This window comes from Polypterus senegalus, chromosome 16 (genome assembly GCF_016835505.1).
Source record: "Polypterus senegalus isolate Bchr_013 chromosome 16, ASM1683550v1, whole genome shotgun sequence".
Lineage (NCBI taxonomy): Eukaryota > Metazoa > Chordata > Cladistia > Polypteriformes > Polypteridae > Polypterus > Polypterus senegalus.
In genome coordinates this window covers 26,930,091-26,951,761 of record NC_053169.1, presented here as the reverse complement: position 1 = coordinate 26,951,761, position 21,671 = coordinate 26,930,091, and the positions used below count along the sequence as shown (strand labels likewise).

At 40.9% G+C, this 21,671-nt stretch overlaps 1 protein-coding gene across 1 annotated transcript in view; it reads right to left on the bottom strand.

Moving 5' to 3' along the window:
* Positions 1 to 7: 7 nt before the first annotated feature.
* The window catches only part of col9a1b (collagen, type IX, alpha 1b), a 118,018-nt gene continuing 96,354 nt past the window's right edge, over positions 8 to 21,671 (bottom strand). The window contains exons 27-32 of the mRNA XM_039737772.1: positions 20,322 to 20,354; positions 17,003 to 17,149; positions 12,321 to 12,375; positions 8,719 to 8,907; positions 5,102 to 5,179; positions 8 to 1,019 (exon numbers count right to left, since the gene is read on the bottom strand). Coding sequence (XP_039593706.1) covers positions 823 to 1,019; positions 5,102 to 5,179; positions 8,719 to 8,907; positions 12,321 to 12,375; positions 17,003 to 17,149; positions 20,322 to 20,354 — 699 coding nt within the window. The 3' untranslated portion in view covers positions 8 to 822. The remainder of the gene's footprint in view (positions 1,020 to 5,101; positions 5,180 to 8,718; positions 8,908 to 12,320; positions 12,376 to 17,002; positions 17,150 to 20,321; positions 20,355 to 21,671) is intronic.

Here is a 21,671-nt window from a genome sequence, read left to right as displayed (position 1 = left end):
GCAAGGCTTTAATAAAATCCATATTTATTTTTAACAGCTCTCTTACAACCTTAGATGTCACTTTAGAATTTAAGACCTTCATAATAAATAACAGCATTTAAGAAAAAAATTCTTTGTGGACATTGTTAAAGTGGCCTTTTGCCTCCAGCTGATGCTGACAGGTGTGAAGCTGAGGCTTGTTACACACTCGCAGTCACAGAGAAAATGATGGATGGCAATATAAAAGGAAATAACAGCTACTGTGCATGTTAGGAAATAACGTAAAATAACTGGAAAAAATTGCACATTTACAGAGATTTACATGTTACATACACTCAGGTACATGGTCAGGAACAGCAGATATTTCTGTACAAATCTAAATGCTTTATTTAGTGTCCTACAGTGTGCTTACATACTGTACCTGTGATTAAATGTAAAGCATCTTGTCCATAGAAAATTAATTTTGTTGCAAAAAGATTTGTTTTTACAGTACGGCGTGGTAAGCTACAAGTGAGGTAAGACACACATTCTTTGGTTCTAAATGTTGCCATCATGGTTTCCCAAGGACAATTGGCATCAGGGCATTCTTTTAGATAAAAAATACTGAAACACATAATATTAGCTGTGTTTGTTGCAGGTAAAAATACTTTATTGAGCCCCATCATATATATATATAAAAAGTTTCTGTCTTTTTCTTACAGTGTATAAAAGCTGGTCGCTTTGTCTTTTTAAAAGTCTTGTTTTGTTTTGGATTTTCCTTTGCTCCATCTGATTTTCACTTCTCTTCAACCCACAGCTTTTTGGTTTTTATTTTTTGCAGGTATGGCTGACGCTGAGATCTGCTCAAGGTCCTTTAACGTTTGAGTCCTTCAGAGACTGAGCTGCAGCCCCTGCTTGCAAGCTACATGCAGATGGGTCACAGTAGCCAGGAGGTCCGGCGTTTCCGGGTGGTCCAGGAATACCAGGCTGTCCAGAAACTCCTGGAGGACCTCTTTCACCATCACGTCCATCCCTGCCGTAGCCAGGCCTTCCAGCTTCACCTACAATGAAACCATGTTCATTAGTAAACCAAAATCCATTTACTTTCTGACTTCATATATTGCATTACAGGGTCATTGTGAGGCAGGGCCTATCCCAACAACATTAGGTACAAGGTAGGACTCAACACCCCTACACACACACCTAACACCTCTCATAATCGGTCAAGACAAAGTTATGAATTAAAGTAACATATACGGTATGTCTTTGGAATGTGGGGAGTAGCCAGAGAACCTGGAGAAAAACACCGAAAAGCTTGTTTGCTATTATTGCTCTTAGACTATTAAATCACAGAGAATGAGGCTGCTATACACAATAGAAAGCCTAGTGGGTACCTACTGGCCTGTTAGAATGAATCTGAACAGCACTGGTAAAAGTGATCAGATGTGAGAGTTCACTTTCAAGACCACTAACACAGAAAATAACTGAGGATTCAATTGAAACTTAACTGCAGTGGTCAAATTCTAGCTTGTTTTTTTGTTTTTCTTTATCTACACATAGCATTAGAGTTCTGCGTGGATCTCATTTTGAACAACTGTCTCTGACCCATAAATGTGACAGTTACGCTCAATCCAAACAGCAACCCCCAAAGAAACCTCAATTAATTCTGCTAAACAAGAGTCAGGCTTTGCAAAGAAATGCATCCTCAGTAAAACAGAAAAGTCAGTCATTATCCAACCTGCTTTATCCTAACACAGGGTCACGGGGGGGTCTGCTGAAGCCAATCCCAGACAACACAGGGCGCAAGGCAGGAAACAAACTCCAGGCAGGGCACACACACATCCACACACTAGGGACAATTAAGGACTGTCAATGCAACTAACCAAGCATGTCTTTGGACTACCGGAGGAAACCCACGCAGGCACGGGGAGAACATACAAACTCCACGCAGGGAGGACCCAAAAAGCGAACCCAGGTCTCCTTACTGCAAGGCAGCAGCGCTACCACTGCACCACCGTGCCGCCCAAAAACAGAAAAGTATTAAATAAATATATGAATTTTGTAACTGCGGTGGGTTGGCACCCTGCCCAGGATTGGTTCCTGCCTTGTGCCCTGTGTTGGCTGGGATTGGCTCCAGCAGACCCCCGTGCCCTGTATTCGGATTCAACGGGTTGGAAAATGGATGGATGGATGAATTTTGTAAACTATGTGAAAAATTGAAAAGATTAGGTTTAAAAATATAAAACTCACAAACCTGGCATTAGAAGCAATACAAATGTATTCTTCAAATCATCAAACTTTTTTATTTAGTTTTGCAATTGTGAAATTGAATTCAAAACAAACCTCAGCTGTTTCACTTGTCCTGCACACTCATCTGTCCCGGTGTTATACAGTATATCAACTAGTGTTTGTGTTTTATTGTTATTTTGAGATATTATTTTTCATCGCCTAATGTGTTTTCTGTTATTATGGTAATTATGTGCAGTCTTCTTAAATGTGTATTCACTCCGTGTGCTTTGTGGGTTGGGCCCCAGGAGGCGGGGCCACCCTGACATCATTGTTGGGTCCTGCCTCTGCCTTTTTCTGCAGGCCAAAGTGAGAGATTCAGCTAGAGGTTCACTGCAAATGTTGGGCGTCTTTCAGTCTTTATAAGTATTTCAATATTTCTTGTTAGGTTTCTGGGCCTTTTGATCTTTTTCTGTTTTTTTTCTGTTGTTACTGGATCGCATACTGGGACTTATTTGCTGTGGATTGCCCTTTCATGAAAAGCTTTTTGCCTTTTACTGGTCTGTGAAACATTTATGCTTTATTTTCTATTTTTGGTCATAAATCTTTATTTATAAAGATTCTTTGTTTAGTGGTGGGTCTGAGACTAGGGATCTGCGCCGGCAATTGGAAGGTTGTCAGTTTGAATCCCGTAAACACCAGAAGTGACTCCATTGGGCCCTTGAGCAAGGCCCATGACCTGCAATTGCTTCATCCTGGTTATGACGTTAATCTGCATCCAGTGCTGTAAGAAGGTCCTTCAACTTTTAGGGAAAACTTGGGAGTTGGTGCAGGACTGGCACTCCAGCCACTGCAAAAAAAAACCTCACACTGTTCCTGTGTGGTGCTGAGGTGTCACCCGCTGCACTCGGGTCCCAATCCAGGTGGTTCGTCGTGTGGTGGGTGCAGTAATGTTTACAAGTAGGGGGTTTATTGTTATGCCCCTCTTGTCAGGCTTTTTGCTATATTTTGAACTGTTAGGGCAATTTTCCCCACTTTGGGCCTGGCCAGACTAAAGCCTGCTGGTAGTTATCTGGGGTTGGCTGGACTGGGTGTGCCTCACTAGCCTGGCCTGGCAAGTGAAGGTACCGGCCTGCTTTGTGGTTATTTTTAAAGGCTTAAACCCCTTTTCACCATATTTCTGACTCCTACATACAACAACATATAGCTAAAAGACACCTATCTGCACTTTTTAATTAAACTTGTATGGTGCAAACATAATAGATGTTTAACAGACATTGTGCCTGTGACCGACACCTTAATATATTCCAGAAATTAAGACGCTTTTACAAAATGACACAGTCAGTACCAATACAATACAATTTCAGAACATCAGGACACTGGATGCACAAACAGGATGTGGCTTTGAAATGCGCATCTGCCATTCTGATGCTCGAGAGCTCACAATATGGTGAGGCTGCGCAAATTGAAACTTTTTCAATGAAAATACTTGCCACAGTTTTTAAAAGTAGTATATAAATATGACACTGTATATGTGTGCAATGTTTATAATTAACTCCCTTTTTCTTGTATTCTTATTTTGTAATGTTAAAAAATATATAGCTGTATGAAAATGCCACCAATTGACTTTTATCCTCACCACAAGCATTGACCCTGATTAGCACATGCAATTGGGAATTTCACACGACAATAAAGACTTGAAAAACCTTATAAACCCTTAATTTTCTTAATTACATAATTCACTGAGAAGAATTCTACTGGATAAAATTTATGATTACGATTGGGAATTTTGAAGACCTTCATTAGATCCTCATGTAGCACTGATGTTAAGTTTTATATGCTGTCATGCATGTGTGAGTAGGAGGACATTGTATGGACCAAGCAAAGGTAACTCCATGCCGGGCCAGGCCAGGGGTTGGTGGGGTGCACTAAACCTTCTCTTGTTGTCTCTTGTGGAAGACGAATATTCTCTTCGTTCCCTTGTACTAATTCATGTCTGAGAAGTAAGCTTTACAAAACCAAGTAACAGCATGCTTTGTTTTAGCAAACAGAAAAATGTTTGTGCAAAGGACTCAAGGTCTGAGCATTCCACACATGAGTCTGCCGTATCACGTTGTCCCTTAGCTTACATCTGAACGCCATAACAAAAGGAGCCAAGAAATCAAGTTTTACAAGGGACATTAAAGGGGCTCAAGGTTTGTGTATAATAAATGTGTTGACTGTTACATTTTATAATGATATTAAATTACGCATTCTAGGGGTATAAAACTGGACCCCACCCAACAGACGGGGTTCAGAAGAGCCCTGACGCTGTCATGTATATTTGATTGTCTGCTTTTCTGAAACTCTTCTCACCGTAACTCTGAAAATAAAGCTGCTTTATAACCGCACCTGCTGTCGGGTCTGAGTTTTCGTCCACACTCTGCAGACCAGCCACGGGAAAACCTGTCTGACTCATCGCTAAAGATGTCACTTCCGGTTCCGACACCCAGGATGACATCAGAAGAAGGTCACTTCAGGTTCTGCCATCTTGCCAAGCCCTTAGCAGTTCATGCCTGGACTCTAACAGAGACACTTCTGTCTAAACCCATTGCAGCCAGGGATAATATATGGGTGGCTGCCCCAAACCTTTTTAACTGTGTCAAGTCTGATCTTTTCACAATGTGATCATCTTGGCTGCAGTAAAATGGATGAGAAAAAAATGGCTTCTCACAATCACTGGAGGCACCTGATTATTTAAGGCCCTGTCTATCCTGTGTCTAAATGTTACGCTCACCCATCTGTTTCAAGGTGTCCCACAACAGACTTCCTGAAGGTGAACTCTGTGATACCGCAGGTAGAATATCAACAATGAAGGGGTCCCAAACAATGAAGCAAACTCACTGCCTACAGAGTCGCACAAGCCTTACACTCTTACCTGGAAGACCCACTGGTCCTGGCAAGCCTTTGGGTCCTCGAACTGTAATGCCTCTGTCTCCTTTATCACCCAATTCACCTATTAAAAGAAAAGAGAAAAAATCATTATACGATATTTTACTGTTAAATATCATTGCATCAAATTAATTTTCAGCAGGAAGACCTTGACTCTACTACAAGCAACAGGCCAATAAATAAATGCAAATTTCCCTGATCAATGAGGGCAACACATTGTTTTTCATATGAATTCTTAACTAAGTCTGTTTTTTATTTCATTACATTCTATTTTAATTATTTTAAGCAAGGCTGGCTTTAGACTGAAAGAAAATACTAAGCTAAAAAGTACCTTTATATTCTTGGCAGCTTACATTATTATCCGAGGAGGACACATTGCCCTTGGTGCCCTAATAAGCTCACATGCCAACCACAATTACACGTTGTGTGCAAATTAGCTGTCCTCGGAAAGTGCAGCCCTAGCTGCTCCTCTTTAACTTTGGACCGAGTGCTGGCCTTCGGATTAGCGTTTCTCTTACTACACCAAAGACATGAACAGCAAGTAAAGAGATGCAAGTCTGGCCAAGGTTTCCTGTGTTACTTGGATAAGTAGAGAACAAATCAAATTCAAGAAAACCAACATACTGCATTAGCAAGGTCTTGCCACATTTACATTTTGAGGCTGCATTCTTCGGTAGACAGGCATATTTAGCTGGTTGCTGTCCCCTAAGAACAATGGGTGTCAGGCCGGGGAAAAGGCATCAGTCCTCCACATGGCACATTACACGTAGTGTATTTAGGGTGTTTAGAACTGAAACCAGGAAGTGCTTCTTTACACAAAGAATTGTGGGACTCTGGAACAAACTGCCAAGACATGGAGTTGAAGCAGAAGCCTTAGCAGCGTTTAAGAAGTATCTGGCTGAGATACTGGGACACCTTATCGATTAGCTAAACAAACAAGCTTGCTGGACTGAAAGGTCTCCTCCCATTTTTCATATTCTTAAGTTCTTTTGTTATTGATCTTAATTGAAAGCTTATCACCTGATCTGTTCTGAAAATTCAAGAAATGTTAGGTCAGGGCAATCTGGTGGCCATAACCTGTGGTTATGTGTTTATAGCAAAGTGATTGAGAAACCAATAGCCTCCATGACGACAGAAAGAAAAAGAGCTGAAATGACATATGCTGAGCATCAAGCACATCACAGAAGGCGATTAAGTGATGAAGAACAAGAAAGAATAAGAAGACATGGTGCCGAAACACAAAGATAAGGAAGATGGGATCTTGCATATTACATTTTAGCTACCAGAATGTTGCTGGCCATAAAGAAAAGCAAAGTGACCTCTTGTTGCGTGTTTATGGGAAGTTGAGTGAGAAGCCAAGTGATAACCACCATTATGACAGAAAGAAAAAGAAGAGAAGTGACTTCTACTGAGCATCAAGCACATCCTACAAGATGATTAAGTCATGAAGAATCAGAGAGAATATGAAGACAAGATGCTGAACTACACAGACAAGCAAGAGAGAAGTAATCTTGACAATGGCCTGATATATTTTGAAATTCAAAAATTGTTGTGGCACGATGGTGACCACTTGCTGGTGGACAGAAAAGTTTATCTTAATAAAGGTGCAGTCACCACAAGGCCATCTATGGATAGTCACCCAGGACATGGTACATGCTTGTTCAAAATTCATAATCAAGGTTTTTTTTTAAGTTTTTTACAATATCCAACTTTATGAAGGATGGCAAGGTGACCTGTGGCCATATTTGTAAAGCAAAGTGATCAAAAAACCAAGTGATGATAACCATCATGGCAAAGAGAGAAAGAAAAGCAGCTACATCTGCTGAGAGTCAAGCACATCACCGAAGGCGATTAAGTGAAGAAGCAAAGAAAAAAGTAATCCTGAGTGTAGACGGACTGACCAGCAGACAAACATGATAGCATGCAAGACAAAGTCCAGGATACAGAATGCAAGAACACCCCATAGACAGAAATGCATGGTGACAATCAAGAAGATTGTCAAATCGTTAAAAATCCCAACCATATGAAAGCATTGCTTGTACATCCTTACATGAATGTTTCTTGGAAGACAACTACTTATCAAAATTACATCAGTGATGTGATCAATGCCACACTGGAGTCTGTCATGTTGAAAATGGGTTTCCAAAATAGAAACACTTTGCCTGCTCTAAATGAGCCACCAGAAGTAATAAAATACATTATGCCTTCCAGTGGAACTGAAAGAAGTAACTAGAGTAGATAGAGATGAGTATCAACAGCACCTTATCTTTAACTTGTTTTTTATTTGCATTATGTTTTAGGACTGTAGGTCCGTGTGTTGCACTTGTAAGACAATATTACTACTTTAGATTTCAGCTCCCGTGGTCATGTAATGGAATAAGTGGGTTCAGAAAATAATAAGATGGCCGGATGTTTTGCTACTCCTTTTGCCAAAGCTTAGCTGCAGACACTGAATCTGTATTCACATCTTTACGGAGTGAGCTGTGGCTGATCAAGTGAATCACTCAGTGTCACACAATGCGTCACTAGTAGAGAGTGACCACATATCTAAATGATTTACAGTTCTTTTTCCTTGGCCACTAGTCTACATTTAAGTCTGTTGAAGCCACGCAGACTTGACATTTCTCTATTATAAAAAAAATCTTGCGACGAGACGTGATCTTTTGAAGAGAGACACTTTCACATCCCGCAATAAACGTTCAAAGCACCGCACGAAATGCAGATCACGCGGGAATGCAGCAGCAGCAGCAAGCCAGCATGTGATCGAGCAAAGAGGAGGTAAAAAAAAAAAAAAAGTATTGTTTCCCATTTTATTACTGTTTAAGAGGGGTTTCAGAGGAGCAGCCGCGTCTCCTTGGGGTGCGTTCAGCCCCCCCCTCTTCAAAATGGTGCATAGCGCTGGCGGTTGGGAAAGGAGTAGGTGAACGAAGTGAAGATCACGTGGCACGGCAGAAGCAGCAAGCCAGCAGCTTATTGAGCAAAGAGGAGGTTAAAGTAACAGTGTATTTGTTTCCCATTGTATCACCATTTAAGAGGGGGTTTCAGAGGAGCAGCCGGGTCTCCTTTGGGTGCATTCAGCCCCCCTCTTCACAAAAGCACATAGCGCTGGCAGGGGGGGAAAGGGGTTGGCGAGTGAAGCAAGCAGGGGGTGAGGCCCCCTAGTTTTCCTAAAAAATGAGACAGAGGCTATCATTCGACCTAAGCGTAAAGGCCCTGGGTAATCTCTTTTTACGGTACTGAGATCACAGTGTTTTAGGCTCCATGAAAACTCAAGGATTGTCTTTCTTTTGAAATAACGCATCATTTTGTTCTTACATTAAAAACCCTTTCTTATAAATGGGGATATGTAAAGAATCTCACATGTTGAAGATAATCTGTGCTAGCGTTCATTTAAACCAGTACTCATTCATCCATCCACTTTCAAAGCTTCTTGATTCAATTTGGGTTCATGGAAGGTGCGTTACAGGTGGGTCTACATTTTTTTACCAAAACTAATTCTATTAAAATATACAGTAAATAGTAAAATAAAGAAGTGCTTAATTTTAACACATCCATCGTGTCGCTTTCTGCACCAGCTGTAAATCTAAAAGAAAATGTCCTTACCTTTAGGACCCTTCAACCCGATATCTCCAGGTGGTCCTTTCAGTCCTGGCAATCCTCGAGGTCCAGCCTGTCCTGGGAAGCCACTGTCTCCCGGTGGGCCAGGGGGTCCAGGAGAACCAGGACGTCCAGGGAGGCCTGCAGCTCCTGATTCGGGTCTCCTCAGACTGGCTGCGAGTTGAGCCAACTGTTCTGTAATGAAGAAGGGCAAATGGTAAGATTTTCTTACAGCTTATTAGTCTAATGGCAATACATTTTATTTACAAAAAATGTCCCCACTGACGCACCATTACATTAATTACTTTGGACAACTTTTATAGATTTTTTTCCAGGATCTTGTGTGATCAAAAATAAACCACTAGAGACAAGTGGTTTAGATCAGGAGTATCCAACTCCAGTCCTGGAGAGCTACTGTGGCTGCAGGGTTTCATTCTAACCCTTTTCTTCATTACTGACACGATTTTGCTGCCAATTAACTCTTTGCCTTAATGTTAATTGATGCACAACTTAAGACTCAGGCCCCTTAATTATTTCTTTTTTCCTTGATTTGCAACCAAGCAATATTAAGACACAAAATGAACCAGCCCAGCGGTGAGCTGGTACCCTGCCCGGGGTTTGTTTCCTGCCTTGAGCCCTGTGTTGGCTGGGATTGGCTCCAGCGGACCCCCGTGACCCTGTGGTTAGGATATAGCAGGTTGGATAATGGATGGATGGATGGAAAATGAACCAACACATAAACAACAACCTGCGTCCATCACAGAATAACTGAAAATAAAGAAAGGTGAAGGTCTCAGTAATGTTGATCTGCTCAGGTCCACAAAACATTTTGACAGCACTCTTACAAAAGAAAGTCAACAGTTTTGGAAATGTCCGCCATGGCAGAATGAGCACCATGGAATTAAATAATGGGTTTAATTAGCAACGAGAATTGGCTTCAAGTTAAGAAACTGAATGAAGTGAAGATGGTTGGAGTTTGAGGCTCCAACTTAGTTGGTCATCTGTTGGCTCACTTGACATCAAATATATGCTTAGGTGCCATTTAAGGAAAAAAGAATCAATTCAGCGGTCAGACTCTCAAGAAAAGTAAATTAAAATAAAGGGAAATAGTTACTTAGCAGCAAAATCTGGTCACTAATTAAGAAAAGGGCTAGAATGAAAACTTGCAGCCACAGTAGCTCTCCAGGACTGGAGTTGGAGACCCCTGGTCTAACCCTTTCGTAATTAGTGAGCAGTTTTTACTGCTAATTAACTTCCTTTCCCCTCATTTTAATTGACCTGTTTTTCTTTTTAAGGTTCAGTTCTTTGATGACACCCAAACAGAAATGAGATATGATGTGAGCCAACAGATGACCAGCTAAGTTGGGACCTCAAACTCCAACTAATCTCACCCAAGCCGGTTTCTTAATTAGAAGTTCATTTCATATTGATAATTAAAAGCGTAATTTAATTTCATAGCTTGTTTCTGCTCTCATTCTGCCACAGCAGACATTTCCAAAACTGTTGCTCATCTTTTTTCTAAGAACAACAATATTTTGTAAAACTGAGTAGATCAATATTTGTGAGACCTTCACCTTTCTTTATTTTCAGATATTGTATGATGGACACAGGTTAGCTGGTCATATGTTGGCTTGTTTTGTATCTCATTTTTCTTTGGCTGCTAATTAAAAGTAAAAAGAAATAATTAAGGGGTCTGAGTCATAAATAGCAAGTTGATTAAAATGAAGGCAAAAGAAGTTAATTAGCAACAAAAACTAGTCACTAATTAATTAATTAATTGCCTATATACATCAGACTTCCAATACGACTCTGAGTCCTGCCACGTGCAAAAGTTCGCTGATGACACTGCTATCATGGGGTGCTTTAGGAGTGGGCAGGAAGAGGAGTATAGGAACCTAATCAAGGACTTTGTTAAATGGTGCGACTCAAACCACCTACACCTGAACACCAGCAAGACCAAGGAACTGGTGGTGGATTTTAGGAGGCCCAGGCCCCTCATGGACCTTGTGATCATCAGAGGTGACTGTGCAGAGGGTGCAGACTTATAAATATCTGGGAGTGCAGCTGGATGATAAATTGGACTGGTCTGACAATACTGATGCTCTGTGCAAGAGAGGTCAGAGCCAACTATACTTGCTTAGAAGGTTGGTGTCCTTCAACATCTGCAATAAGATGCTGCAGATGTTCTACCAGATGGTTGTGGCGAGTGCCCTCTTCTATGTGGTGGTGTGCTGGGGAGGCAGCATAAAGAAGAAGGACGTCTCAGTCCTGGACAAACTGTTGAGGAAGGCAGGCTCTATTGTAGGCACGGAGCTGGACAGTTTGACATCCGTGGCAGAGCGACGGGCGCTGAGCAGGCTCCGGTCAATCATGGAGAATCCACTGCATCCACTGAACAGGATCATCTCCAGACAGAGGAGCAGCTTCAGTGATAGACTGCTGTCACCGTCCTGCTCCACTGACAGACTGAGGAGATCGTTCCTACCCCACACTATGCAACTCTTCAATTCCACCCGGGGGAGTAAACGTTAACATTATACAAAGTTATTGTCTGTTTTTACATGCATTTTTATTACTCTTTAATTTAATATTGTTCTTTTGTTTTTTGTATCAGTATACTGCTGCTGGATTATATGCATTTCCTCTTGGGATTAATAAAGTATCTATCTATCTATCTATCTATCTATCTATCTATCTATCTATCTATCTATCTATCTATCTAATTAAGAAGATGGTTAGAATAAAAACTTGCAGCCACACTAATGCTCCATAATCGGAGTTGGAGACACCTGGTCTAAGTACACCTGACGTTAGTCCTGCAGAGCCAATACATATGTCTGGAGACAACCAGGAGAGAATTTTGCTTAAAAGTGGGTGGGATTTCACCAATTTTCATTACAGACCTTTATACAAGTTGCCCTCAGATGTGTGTTCTTGTTCGAGAATCACATCTGGTCCTGCAAGACTAACCTAAAGTAAACTCGAGCAGGGCACTGTATAACGAGAAGTATATGTGAGGCCTAGTAAGGAACAAGGCCTCTTCTCTCGCTTCCATTTTGTTTGTGATTGCACAGGGTTGTTGCTACCAGAGTATTAGGGCAGAATACAGGCACTGCAAATTTATTTTGAAATTGCATGACGCGCAACCCCATCTTCAGTTGACTCCTGTCTTTCGGCTGAGGTTTCTAGATAAAACCTCTGGAAATTATGGATTAACATCAGGACAGGGTTTTGTGCAGTACCACTATCAACCAGACAGGAGCTGATTGGCTTTCTCTCGTCAGAATGGTGGCACACCCATCCTGGAGATGTCCTGGTGGTACTAATACATTTGAAGCCATGATACATGCCGCACAAGCTGTTATGGTGGCAGATGACAGCCAACACTTTTAAGAGGTTTCATTTTTTGGGCTGCCATCCTCAATGCAAACATTGCCTAAAGTGTATTGTATTCGAACAAGGCTTACAATTTTAAAGCAGGGATAAGATCAGCATTCCTTACTCTGTGTTTCTAGGATATTAACAGTGATATTAAACTTTTATTTTATGTACAAAAGAATGCATGGTGTAAGAGATATCACTGATTTCAGTTTGAAAGTGGCACTCACCTTGCATCACCCGCATGCAGACTTGTCTTATATGCTGATCACCAGGCTCTTTGCCCTATGTAAAAAAAAGAAAGTGTTTAGTTATTGAAAGCAGATAATAACGCATTATATTCACTAATTCACTTTTGCAAAGTAATTACAATACATTAAACCATCAAAACACAATGAAGAAAGATAATAACTGGCTAACTGGAGTCAGGTTTAATAAGTGAGTACTTATGTGGGCCATGACCTGTACGTACATATTATTATCGATAAGCCTGTAAAAACTCACAATGTATAATTAATGAATTAATTACTTGTATATAGCACATTTCTACCTACTCAAAGCACTTTACAACCACCACCAATGTGTGGCATCCAACTGGATGATGAGACAGCAGCCATTTTTGTGTACAGTTTACTCGACACACATTAACTATTGTGTGGTGAAGGGGTGAGAGATAACCATCAAGGAGCAGGGGGTGATTAGGGGGCCAGGCTGTGGTGGGCACTTTAGACAGGACATCGGGGTTCATCCTACTCTTCTCAAAAGATGTCCAGGGATGTTTTATGAGAATCAGGATCTTTATGTTCTGTCTCACTCGAAGGACAGCAGTGTCCCTTGTCACTGCACTGGAATATTGAGATCCACACACAGACCACAGGATAAGCGCCCCCTGGTGGACCCAACACCTCTTCCAGGAGCAACCCAAGCTATCCACAAAGGCTCCCAGAAAACATTTAAAGCTACCGTAAGAAACATGGTGGCCCTTATCAGAAAAAAAGAAAAGCATAACATAGACAACTTTCAATATATAAAAATCACTGCAATTCATGAGCCATGAATCCTGGGTCTGTTACTGTAGGTGAATTTCCTCTTGGGATTAATAGTTTATCTAATCTAATCTATCAGGTTTTACAGCCAGATGAGCATGTTTCTCCCCATTTGTTATTTTTTCTTGACATTTATTTGCTTTGCTTTTCATGATGTATTTTTTTGTTAGTGATCTTCTATCATTTTAGGAAACCAAGATGGTCTCAGACATTCCTACTGAGGAGAGAAATGCAGACAGGTAAATGATTTTAAAGCACTGGGAGACCTACGAGGCAGAAATTGTGGTCAGATAATAAGCAGAGGTGAAAACTGAGTATAAAAAGAACTGATAGAAACAAAGAAACAATGTAACTAAACCCAAAGGCGAAATCAAGAACACATGTAAAGCTTCTTAAACACCACAAACGTTTCCTTGATTTTAGAATCCAAAATCTTGGACAGTCATCTTCTGTTCATTGTCAGTTGATATACCACTCTATTGATGGAAACCGTCACTTAGCAACCCACCATCGTGTCTAAGCAACCACAAAACAAAATGGTGGTGAGCACAGAATTCCAAGATGGCGTTGCTGCATAACTGCATAATATTAAATAACAAGAGTAACAAAAGTGAAATTCAGACCCGTGGTCACCACCAGGGGGTGCCCCAATGCCTTGGGGACTCTGGACCTCAATACTTCCGCCACACCAGGAAGTGCTGGGGGGAAGAAGAAGAGGGACACCTGGAGAGCTTCCAGGAGAAGAGCCGGCATTTCCGCCACACTGGGGTGTGTCCAGAGGGGAATGCCGGGAACCACCTGGAGCTCATCTGGGAGCATATAAAAGGGGCCGTCTCCCTTCATTCAAGGCTGGAGTCGGGTGGAAGAAGGACGAAGCAGAGAGAGAGAGTGGAGGCGGCCCGAAGAAAGGCAAGGTGTTGTTTGGCCAGGACTTTGGGGACTTCGGGGTTTGTGTGGCACTTGAATTGTAAATATTGTGTATAATAAACGTGTGGTGATGGAAAACAACATTTCCGCCTGTTTGTGTCCGGGCCATTTCCACAACAACAAACAACGTTGTGCATTGCAGGTCTTAGACAGACTGCAGCATCCCATTGGCTGATTCTACCAGCAAGAAGCTTCACAGGAGGAATAGCACTTGTGCTGAAAATAACACTTTGTATTTTTAGAACCCATATTTTTCCCTGTACTTGAGATATAATGAGATTGTTTAGAACAATGGCCTTCCTTGGACAATTCACCAGACTATTGTCTATCTCAGTGGCAAACCCTAATTCGTATAGGGGTGTCATAGACCTCATGATGTCCTGCCTGACTGGTGCCCTTCTTCACCAGATGTTTAGGTTTGTAGGACACCTTATTCTATGCACTCTCACAGTTGCATCTGGTTTTGTCTGTGGATTTAAAGTGAACTTTGGTGGACTTTAATCACCTTTCCATGTGCCCCTCTCTGTGTTGCCCCTCTTTAAAACACATTTTTGCTTTGAATTTTCCAGATTTGATGCTCAGATGGTGCTCCCCCAATTCTTAGCCTTGCCATGGGAGCTGTACATTTTACATTTTCTTAAGGCTCACAGGAGACGCTTGACTTTCCTTCCAAATGACATGAAGGTTACTTACATGTCATGTTTTCCAGATAAGCTCTGCTCCTCTACTACTATGCTTTGAAATTTGCAGATTCAACAAATGTATGAATGAATGGGTGGTATAGATTTTGTTAGGACTTTCTAAGATTTGGTGAGTTTTACATGAAGTCGACTTCACTGGACTCAGATAGAATCCAATCAGTTTACTATGTAACTCCAGAAGAAAACTGTTAAAATGTAATCTGGTCAAAACTTACCACATGAAACGTACAAGTTTATTCAATTTAGAAGGTCCGGTACAGTTTTACTTTCACTATTAATCAATAGAAAATATTCCACTGAACTGACATCTTCTGATTTAATCTTCTTCTTTTTCTTCTTTTGGCTGCTCCCATTAGGGGTTTCCACAGCAGATCATCTTGTTCCATATCTTCCTGTCTTCATCATCTTGCTTTCTCACACCCTTCATGTCCTCTCTCACCACATCCATAAACCTTCTCTTAGGCCTTCCTCTTTTCCTCTTTCCTAGCAGCTCTATCATTAACATCCTTCTCCCAATATACCCAGCATCTCTCCTCTGCACATGTCCAAACCAACACAATCTCGCCTCTCTGACTTTGTCTCCCAACCGTCCAACCTGAGCTGACCCTCTAATGTCCTCAATTTTAATCCTGTCCATCCTCGTCACACCCAGTGAAAATCTTAGCATCTTAAACTCTGCCACCACCAGCTCTGTCTCCTGCTTTCTGGTCAGTGCCACCGTCTCCAGCCCATATAACATAGCTGGTCTCACTATCAGCCTGTAGAAGGTGAAAGTCTACGTTGAAGGTTAATATTTTTATACTTCATGTTTCTGTCTCTTATGGTTCCATCACACTATACAATTTTTCCAGCAGTTTTCAGATGCAGACTTCATTTACATAATCTTAGCAAGTCTGGCATAGTTATGGCACGTTCTTGTCACAGAAAGTCATGTAACTTGACATCCCCAGTGACCCAGTCAGATCAGGTGTGATCTTGTCTTAAGTCATAGGGTTGGCCTTTTTTCATGTGCAGGTACTGATAAGCAGTGAGTGCTTAGCCACAAATACAATACATTTACTGCAGCAAAGAGAAATGTGAGTGTGTTGGACCGCACAATTAGAAAAGAGGCTCATCTGCCTGATGTGTCAACATGTTTGCCATACTTTGACAGAATGGAAAAAGAAAAGAAAAATGAACTGAGATTCCGGCTGAACTTACCATACCTGTAAAGCATCTGTACAAGCATCGCACTGTCGGGAAAGCAGTGAGCTTGCAATACTTTGAATATCTGAAACTGTGCTAAAAAGCCATCCAGAATTTGTGCCATTTGTCATCCCCTACTATTCCTAGGAGTGAAATCTTTTCAAGCAGCTGCAAGTCTGCAGGTCTGACATCCCCACTGAATAGAATTCATGCAACTGTGCTGCCAACTGTATACAGTAGATAGATAGATAGATAGATAGATAGATAGATAGATAGATAGATAGATAGATAGATAGATAGATAGATAGATAGATAGATAGATACTTTATTAATCCCAAGGGGAAATTCACATAATCCAGTAATCCTACCATTTGAAAATGCATTATTGGTAACAAAGACAGCAGTCTCAGTAGTCTATTTGGGATGATAAGCATCAGAGTCTAAGATGTTAGAACCTTTAACTAACATTTAATGTACAATTGGAAGGATGATAGGAGAATAATCATTCACATTTATATTCTGGCCTGCAAAATTACTATTTAATGCAATACTGTCATCTTTACCTTCCCCTCCATCCATTGACTTTCAGAACCTCATTTCAGCATTGCAAGGCAGTGGAGCACCATGTTATTCTAAGTGAGTAAAGTCTATCACATGGTCCAGTCACTAACTCACACTCACCTACACCAAAGGGGTTTGGAGACCCTAAATAACTCAACTGCTTGTCCTGGGGATGAATTCTGAAAGCCTGGAGAAGAATCCATGTGAACAAGGGGAGAATTTGCAGCAGTCTGTATCATCTCCCTGAAGATGTGTGGCTGCAGCACTAAACACTTCACCAATATGCCTTCCATTATTTAATTAACTGATTTTTTATCCTGCGATTTAATAGTCACATGGACATAGCACAATTAATTTTTTATTTCTTAAATTGGCATACCAGCAGCTTCACTGTTGCCCCAGAAGTTGGTGGTGGTGACAGAAATGATACACTTGGTTGCTTTTGGTCCATCAACTCACTGGTAATACCGATGAAGATCAATTAATACTTACTGGAGGTCCCTGGCCTCCTGGCATACCAGGCACACCACGGTCTCCCTGCATCCCTCTTGGTCCCGGGCTCCCTGGTGGCCCTTCAATTCCTGGTTGACCTCGACTTCCCTCTGGACCTCGATTTCCTGGCTCACCGGGATTGCCTGTCTGAACAGAAAGTCAACAAATACTTTGAGAACTCTGTGCAGTCGTGAACTCATCTCTCACTGACTTGAATTATTTCATACAACCAACACCCAAAGAAATTTTCTTTTTATATCTTAAAGACGACAATTCAAATGTGGAATAATATAGGCAGTATAATAATCCATTCTTCAATTTCGTTTATTTCGCAATTCTCCATTCAGTTTTTGAAGAATCTTTCCCAGGAGGAATGAGTACCATAGACTCTAAAATCTGATTGAACATTAAATGAATAAATCAGAGAGATTTACAAATTGTAAGCGGGGTAGAACTGAAGTGGTAAAGGGCATTGAACAATTTGGATCTGGTGATTTTGAAGTGTTTTGGCAGAACGCATATTCTAAAACTAAAACCATTTTCATGTTAGTAGGGCAAACTGTGAGGTGATGTGGCAAAGCCCCTGTAAGATATATTGGGATAAGGTTTTAGGTGTGGAGACAGTCAAGGAGATATGGGGCCAGTTTAGAAGTGTGTTACTAATAATCTCAGAGTTTAAAAGCTGTAAGAAATTAAAGAAAACTCGCCGGTGGATAGATAAGGAGCTAAAAAACAGGATACAAAGAAAAAAAAAAAACAGCTGCATAAGGCATATAAGACTACTGAAGTGTAAACTGTAGGACATATAACAGCAGGAAAGCAACAGTTAAAAAGAACATTAGGAAGGCTAAAAGATAGTGGGAGAGAAATATAAGGCAAAGATGAATTCTGGGAGAGATTCTTTCAAAAATTTAGTAGTAAAAGAACAGTCAAGGATGATGTGAAAGTGAAGAGTATCAGGCAGGGTAAAGCTGGAATATAAACAGTGAAATGGCAAACGCTTTAACTTGCGCTTTATTGAAGCTTATACATGTGAAGAAGCTGATAACTTCCGAAAAGTAACAGGGACTTCTAAAGAGGCCATTTGGAAATTGTAGAGGGAGAAGTGCTGCTTGGATTAAATAGGCTGAAATCGAACAAATCACCAGGATCAGAAAATCAGTAACCTCAAGTACTTAAGGAAGCCAGTGGGTACAAATACCAAACCCCCAAAAAGTTGGGACACTTTCTAAAAATGCAATTTCTAAATTTGGTTATGTTTAACAAATAGAATTAAGTTTATCGGTGAAAACACTGAAAGTTTTTTCTTTATCCTTCTTTCCTGTTAAATAAAGGTTCAAGTGAATTACCAAATTACAGATTTTAGTTTTTATTGCATTTTTAGAAAGTGTCCCAATTTTTTTTTGGAAATTGGGTTTGCATAAATAAACCTTGCCACATATTTTCAAAATTCTCTGCACGCTAAAGAATTCCATAAAGGCTGCAGGCCTTTTATGATTTTGCCACCCCGGAAGTACTTCGGGGTCACGAGGACGGAAGCAGGCCCGTCGCGACAAGGCAGGCAAACCAAGCAATTGCTTGGGGCCCCGAGCTGGCCTGGGGCCCCAAGACAACGACTGGTTAAGAATAAAATGCAGCGACAAACTGTGTGAGCGCCCCATTGATAGTGAATGCAGTAAAGTGCAATGACACTGTTATCGGGATCCCCCTCAAGGGGGCCCCCCTCGCTGACAGCAGCCAGCCAACCACGCGATCTCTGCTGCCGGCAAAATACAAAACTTCCTCGGCAGTCATGAAGCGGAATTATGCTTCAGGAAGCCAAAAAAGAAAGAAGAGAAAGGAAGAGGAGGATAAGAAAAAACAAGACAGTGGTAAGTGATAAATTACACACATAAAATAGCTCTACTTGTCTTGTACAAATGGTGCAATTTTGCAGCAGGTAGGCTAGCAGAAATATGTATGGCTATGCTGTGGTTCCTTTTGCGTGCGTGCGTGCGGGGGGCATCCATGTCCATTTTGCTTGGGGCCCCCAAATTCCTTCAAACGGCCCTGGACGGAAGTCCACAGTACTTCCAGGGCACTGGAGGAAGGAAGATGTGGAGTTGACTCAGAGAAGAAATGCTTCCGGGTCATGGACTATAAAAGAACTTTGGGAACTCCCAGACGACGAGCTGAGTTGGGAGGCAGGGTGGCTAAGCGTCTGGGAGCGGAGGATTGTGATTTATTGGATTAGTGTATTGTTTATTGAGAATAGTGGAGTGGTGGTGCTTTGTGCACTGTATTAGTATATTAAATAATAATAATTATTGGACTTTTACCTGGTGTTTGGCGTGGTACCTGAGGGTTCAAGGGAGCAATAGCGCCCCCTACTGCTACAATATATATAAGATTCCACTATTTGCTCTTATTACTAGCTGGGGTTTCGCAGTATTATATAGTAGGCATTTTTTGAATTATGTGCCTTGGGTCTCTAGTGCTTGGGATCTGCAGTCATAACAAAAGACACAAAAAATAGCTATGCCTGTGACACAAGTTTAAGAAATAAAAACAAACAAATGTGATTTACTAGATTTAAAAAAAAATCACTCATTAACTCATTTTGCTTAGGCTTTCACTGAAGTCGTAGAAGGCCTAGACATTTCCCTACCACTATAAACAACATTTTGTGCAATATGTTGTTGGTCTGAATAGGCAGCAGAAGCTTTATCTAATTAGCTTGTGAGAAGAATGAACGACATGTGCTGCAGTTTAGATTTCTAACATTAGTGCAATAAGTGAGAGTTTCTAAAGACAGAGTTGTACTGAGCTGCGGTGGGCTGGCACCCTGCCCAAGGTTTGTTTCCTGCTTTGCGCCCTGTGTTGGCTGGGATTGGCTCCAGCAGACCCCCGTGACCCTGTAGTTAGGATATAGCGGGTTGGATGGATGGATGGAGGTGTGCTGAGTTTGGCTATGGATTTTAGGAATATCACAAGTATAAGCTGACATTACAAATTTGTATCTTAAATCTCTCTTAAATAAATCCACATACTGTACATTTAGCGTCTCTTACAATTTCTTTTTTCTTCATCTTTTTAATCAAAATGGCCTTCATACTTACCTTATCACTAGTGGAGATGGCCACATCATGAGCAACTTCTTTTAGCAAAGATTAAAAATTAAAATAATTTTGTAACTCACTAAATTATTCAATGAGTATTAACAAAGAAAACGTGGATTGGAAGTGTGAAACATCACCTCAAGATGACGTGTTTAGTTCAGTAAACGTACTGAACTACTAGTGCCTGTTTACTTTTGCTTGAGTAACAAAATCTTACTTACTGATCCCTTAGGTCCGGCTTCTCCTGGATCTCCCTATAAGACAAAAAGTGAATTTTGAGTAGTTAATGGGAGTTGGAAGGTTGTTTCAGAATTATTTTTAGTTATGCACCATAAGTAAGTTACAGGGTTAGGGTTTGTATCAAGTTTATAAACAGAGTATTTTACCCAACTCGAATACTAAGAGTTTGCAATTCATTCTTGATTTGGAGCTAAAATTTGTAGTCAGATAAATTCAATCATCAGGAGCAGTTTTTATCATCTCAAATGAATTTTTAAACTCATGTTTTTTCTCTCCTTGAAGGACTAAGAGATAGTCATTCATGCCTTTATCAGCTCCCAACTGGATTTTTGCAATGCACTTTACTTGGGGGGTAAAGAGTCTGCCTTATGTCGGCTACAGTTAGTGCAGAATGCAGATTCTAGGATGCTGCCTGCTACTACTGATACATTCCATTTCAACTGGTAAGTCAGAAGTTTCAAGTTTCTGGTAGGAAGTTTGAACTGGAGCATCCCTACAAGTTGGATTTACTACTTACAACGTCAGAAGAGCCTCACCATCCCTGACCTCAAAATCCAAGATGGCTGCACCGCGGATCAACAGCATTGAAAGGTGTAGTAATTATAACATTTATTAGCACTTCTCTCTGTTGGTGTCCATTAAATCAGTTGTCTAACCTCTATTTCTGGACATGTTGCTATGGTGTTTGATAGCACAACACACCTTGTAATGCATTGTTCAGTAGTTAACTGCATTGCAAAAGAGCAAACACAACAAATGTTTTCCGGGAGGCATCTGTACTGGTTTTCCGAATGTTTTACTGGAACACGGTCAACTCATATACAATGTCACTCCTAGCTCCAACATTTGACTTCAAAGGTAAACATAATCCTTATATATAATTTGATACTATCCGTATGTATGATATTCGCATCAATACCCCGTATGTATGGTGATTGCGACAATACCCCGTATGTATGGTGTTCGAGTCAATACCTCGACTCAATATGAGTTAGAACTATGCAATGGGACTCTGCCACTGTAGTTAGTTAGTATGTTACTTTAACATGGCCTTTTTATAACTTCATTTTAATCGTAATTTAACTTAATCCTGATACTCTATATGTTTAATCTCCTCAAAATAACTATTCATGGTGGCTCTAAAATCGGTACTGACCCCTACTCTCTTTTTTGTTTCTTTTTCCGGTTTCTTTGTGGTGGTGGCCTGCGCCACCTCCACCTACTCAAAGCTTCATGAGGCTCCAACAATGATGGACGGATTAAAAGGCAGAAGTCTACGTGACCATCATCATCATCAAGCCCTTCCGTGAGAATCCTAAATCCAAAGAGGA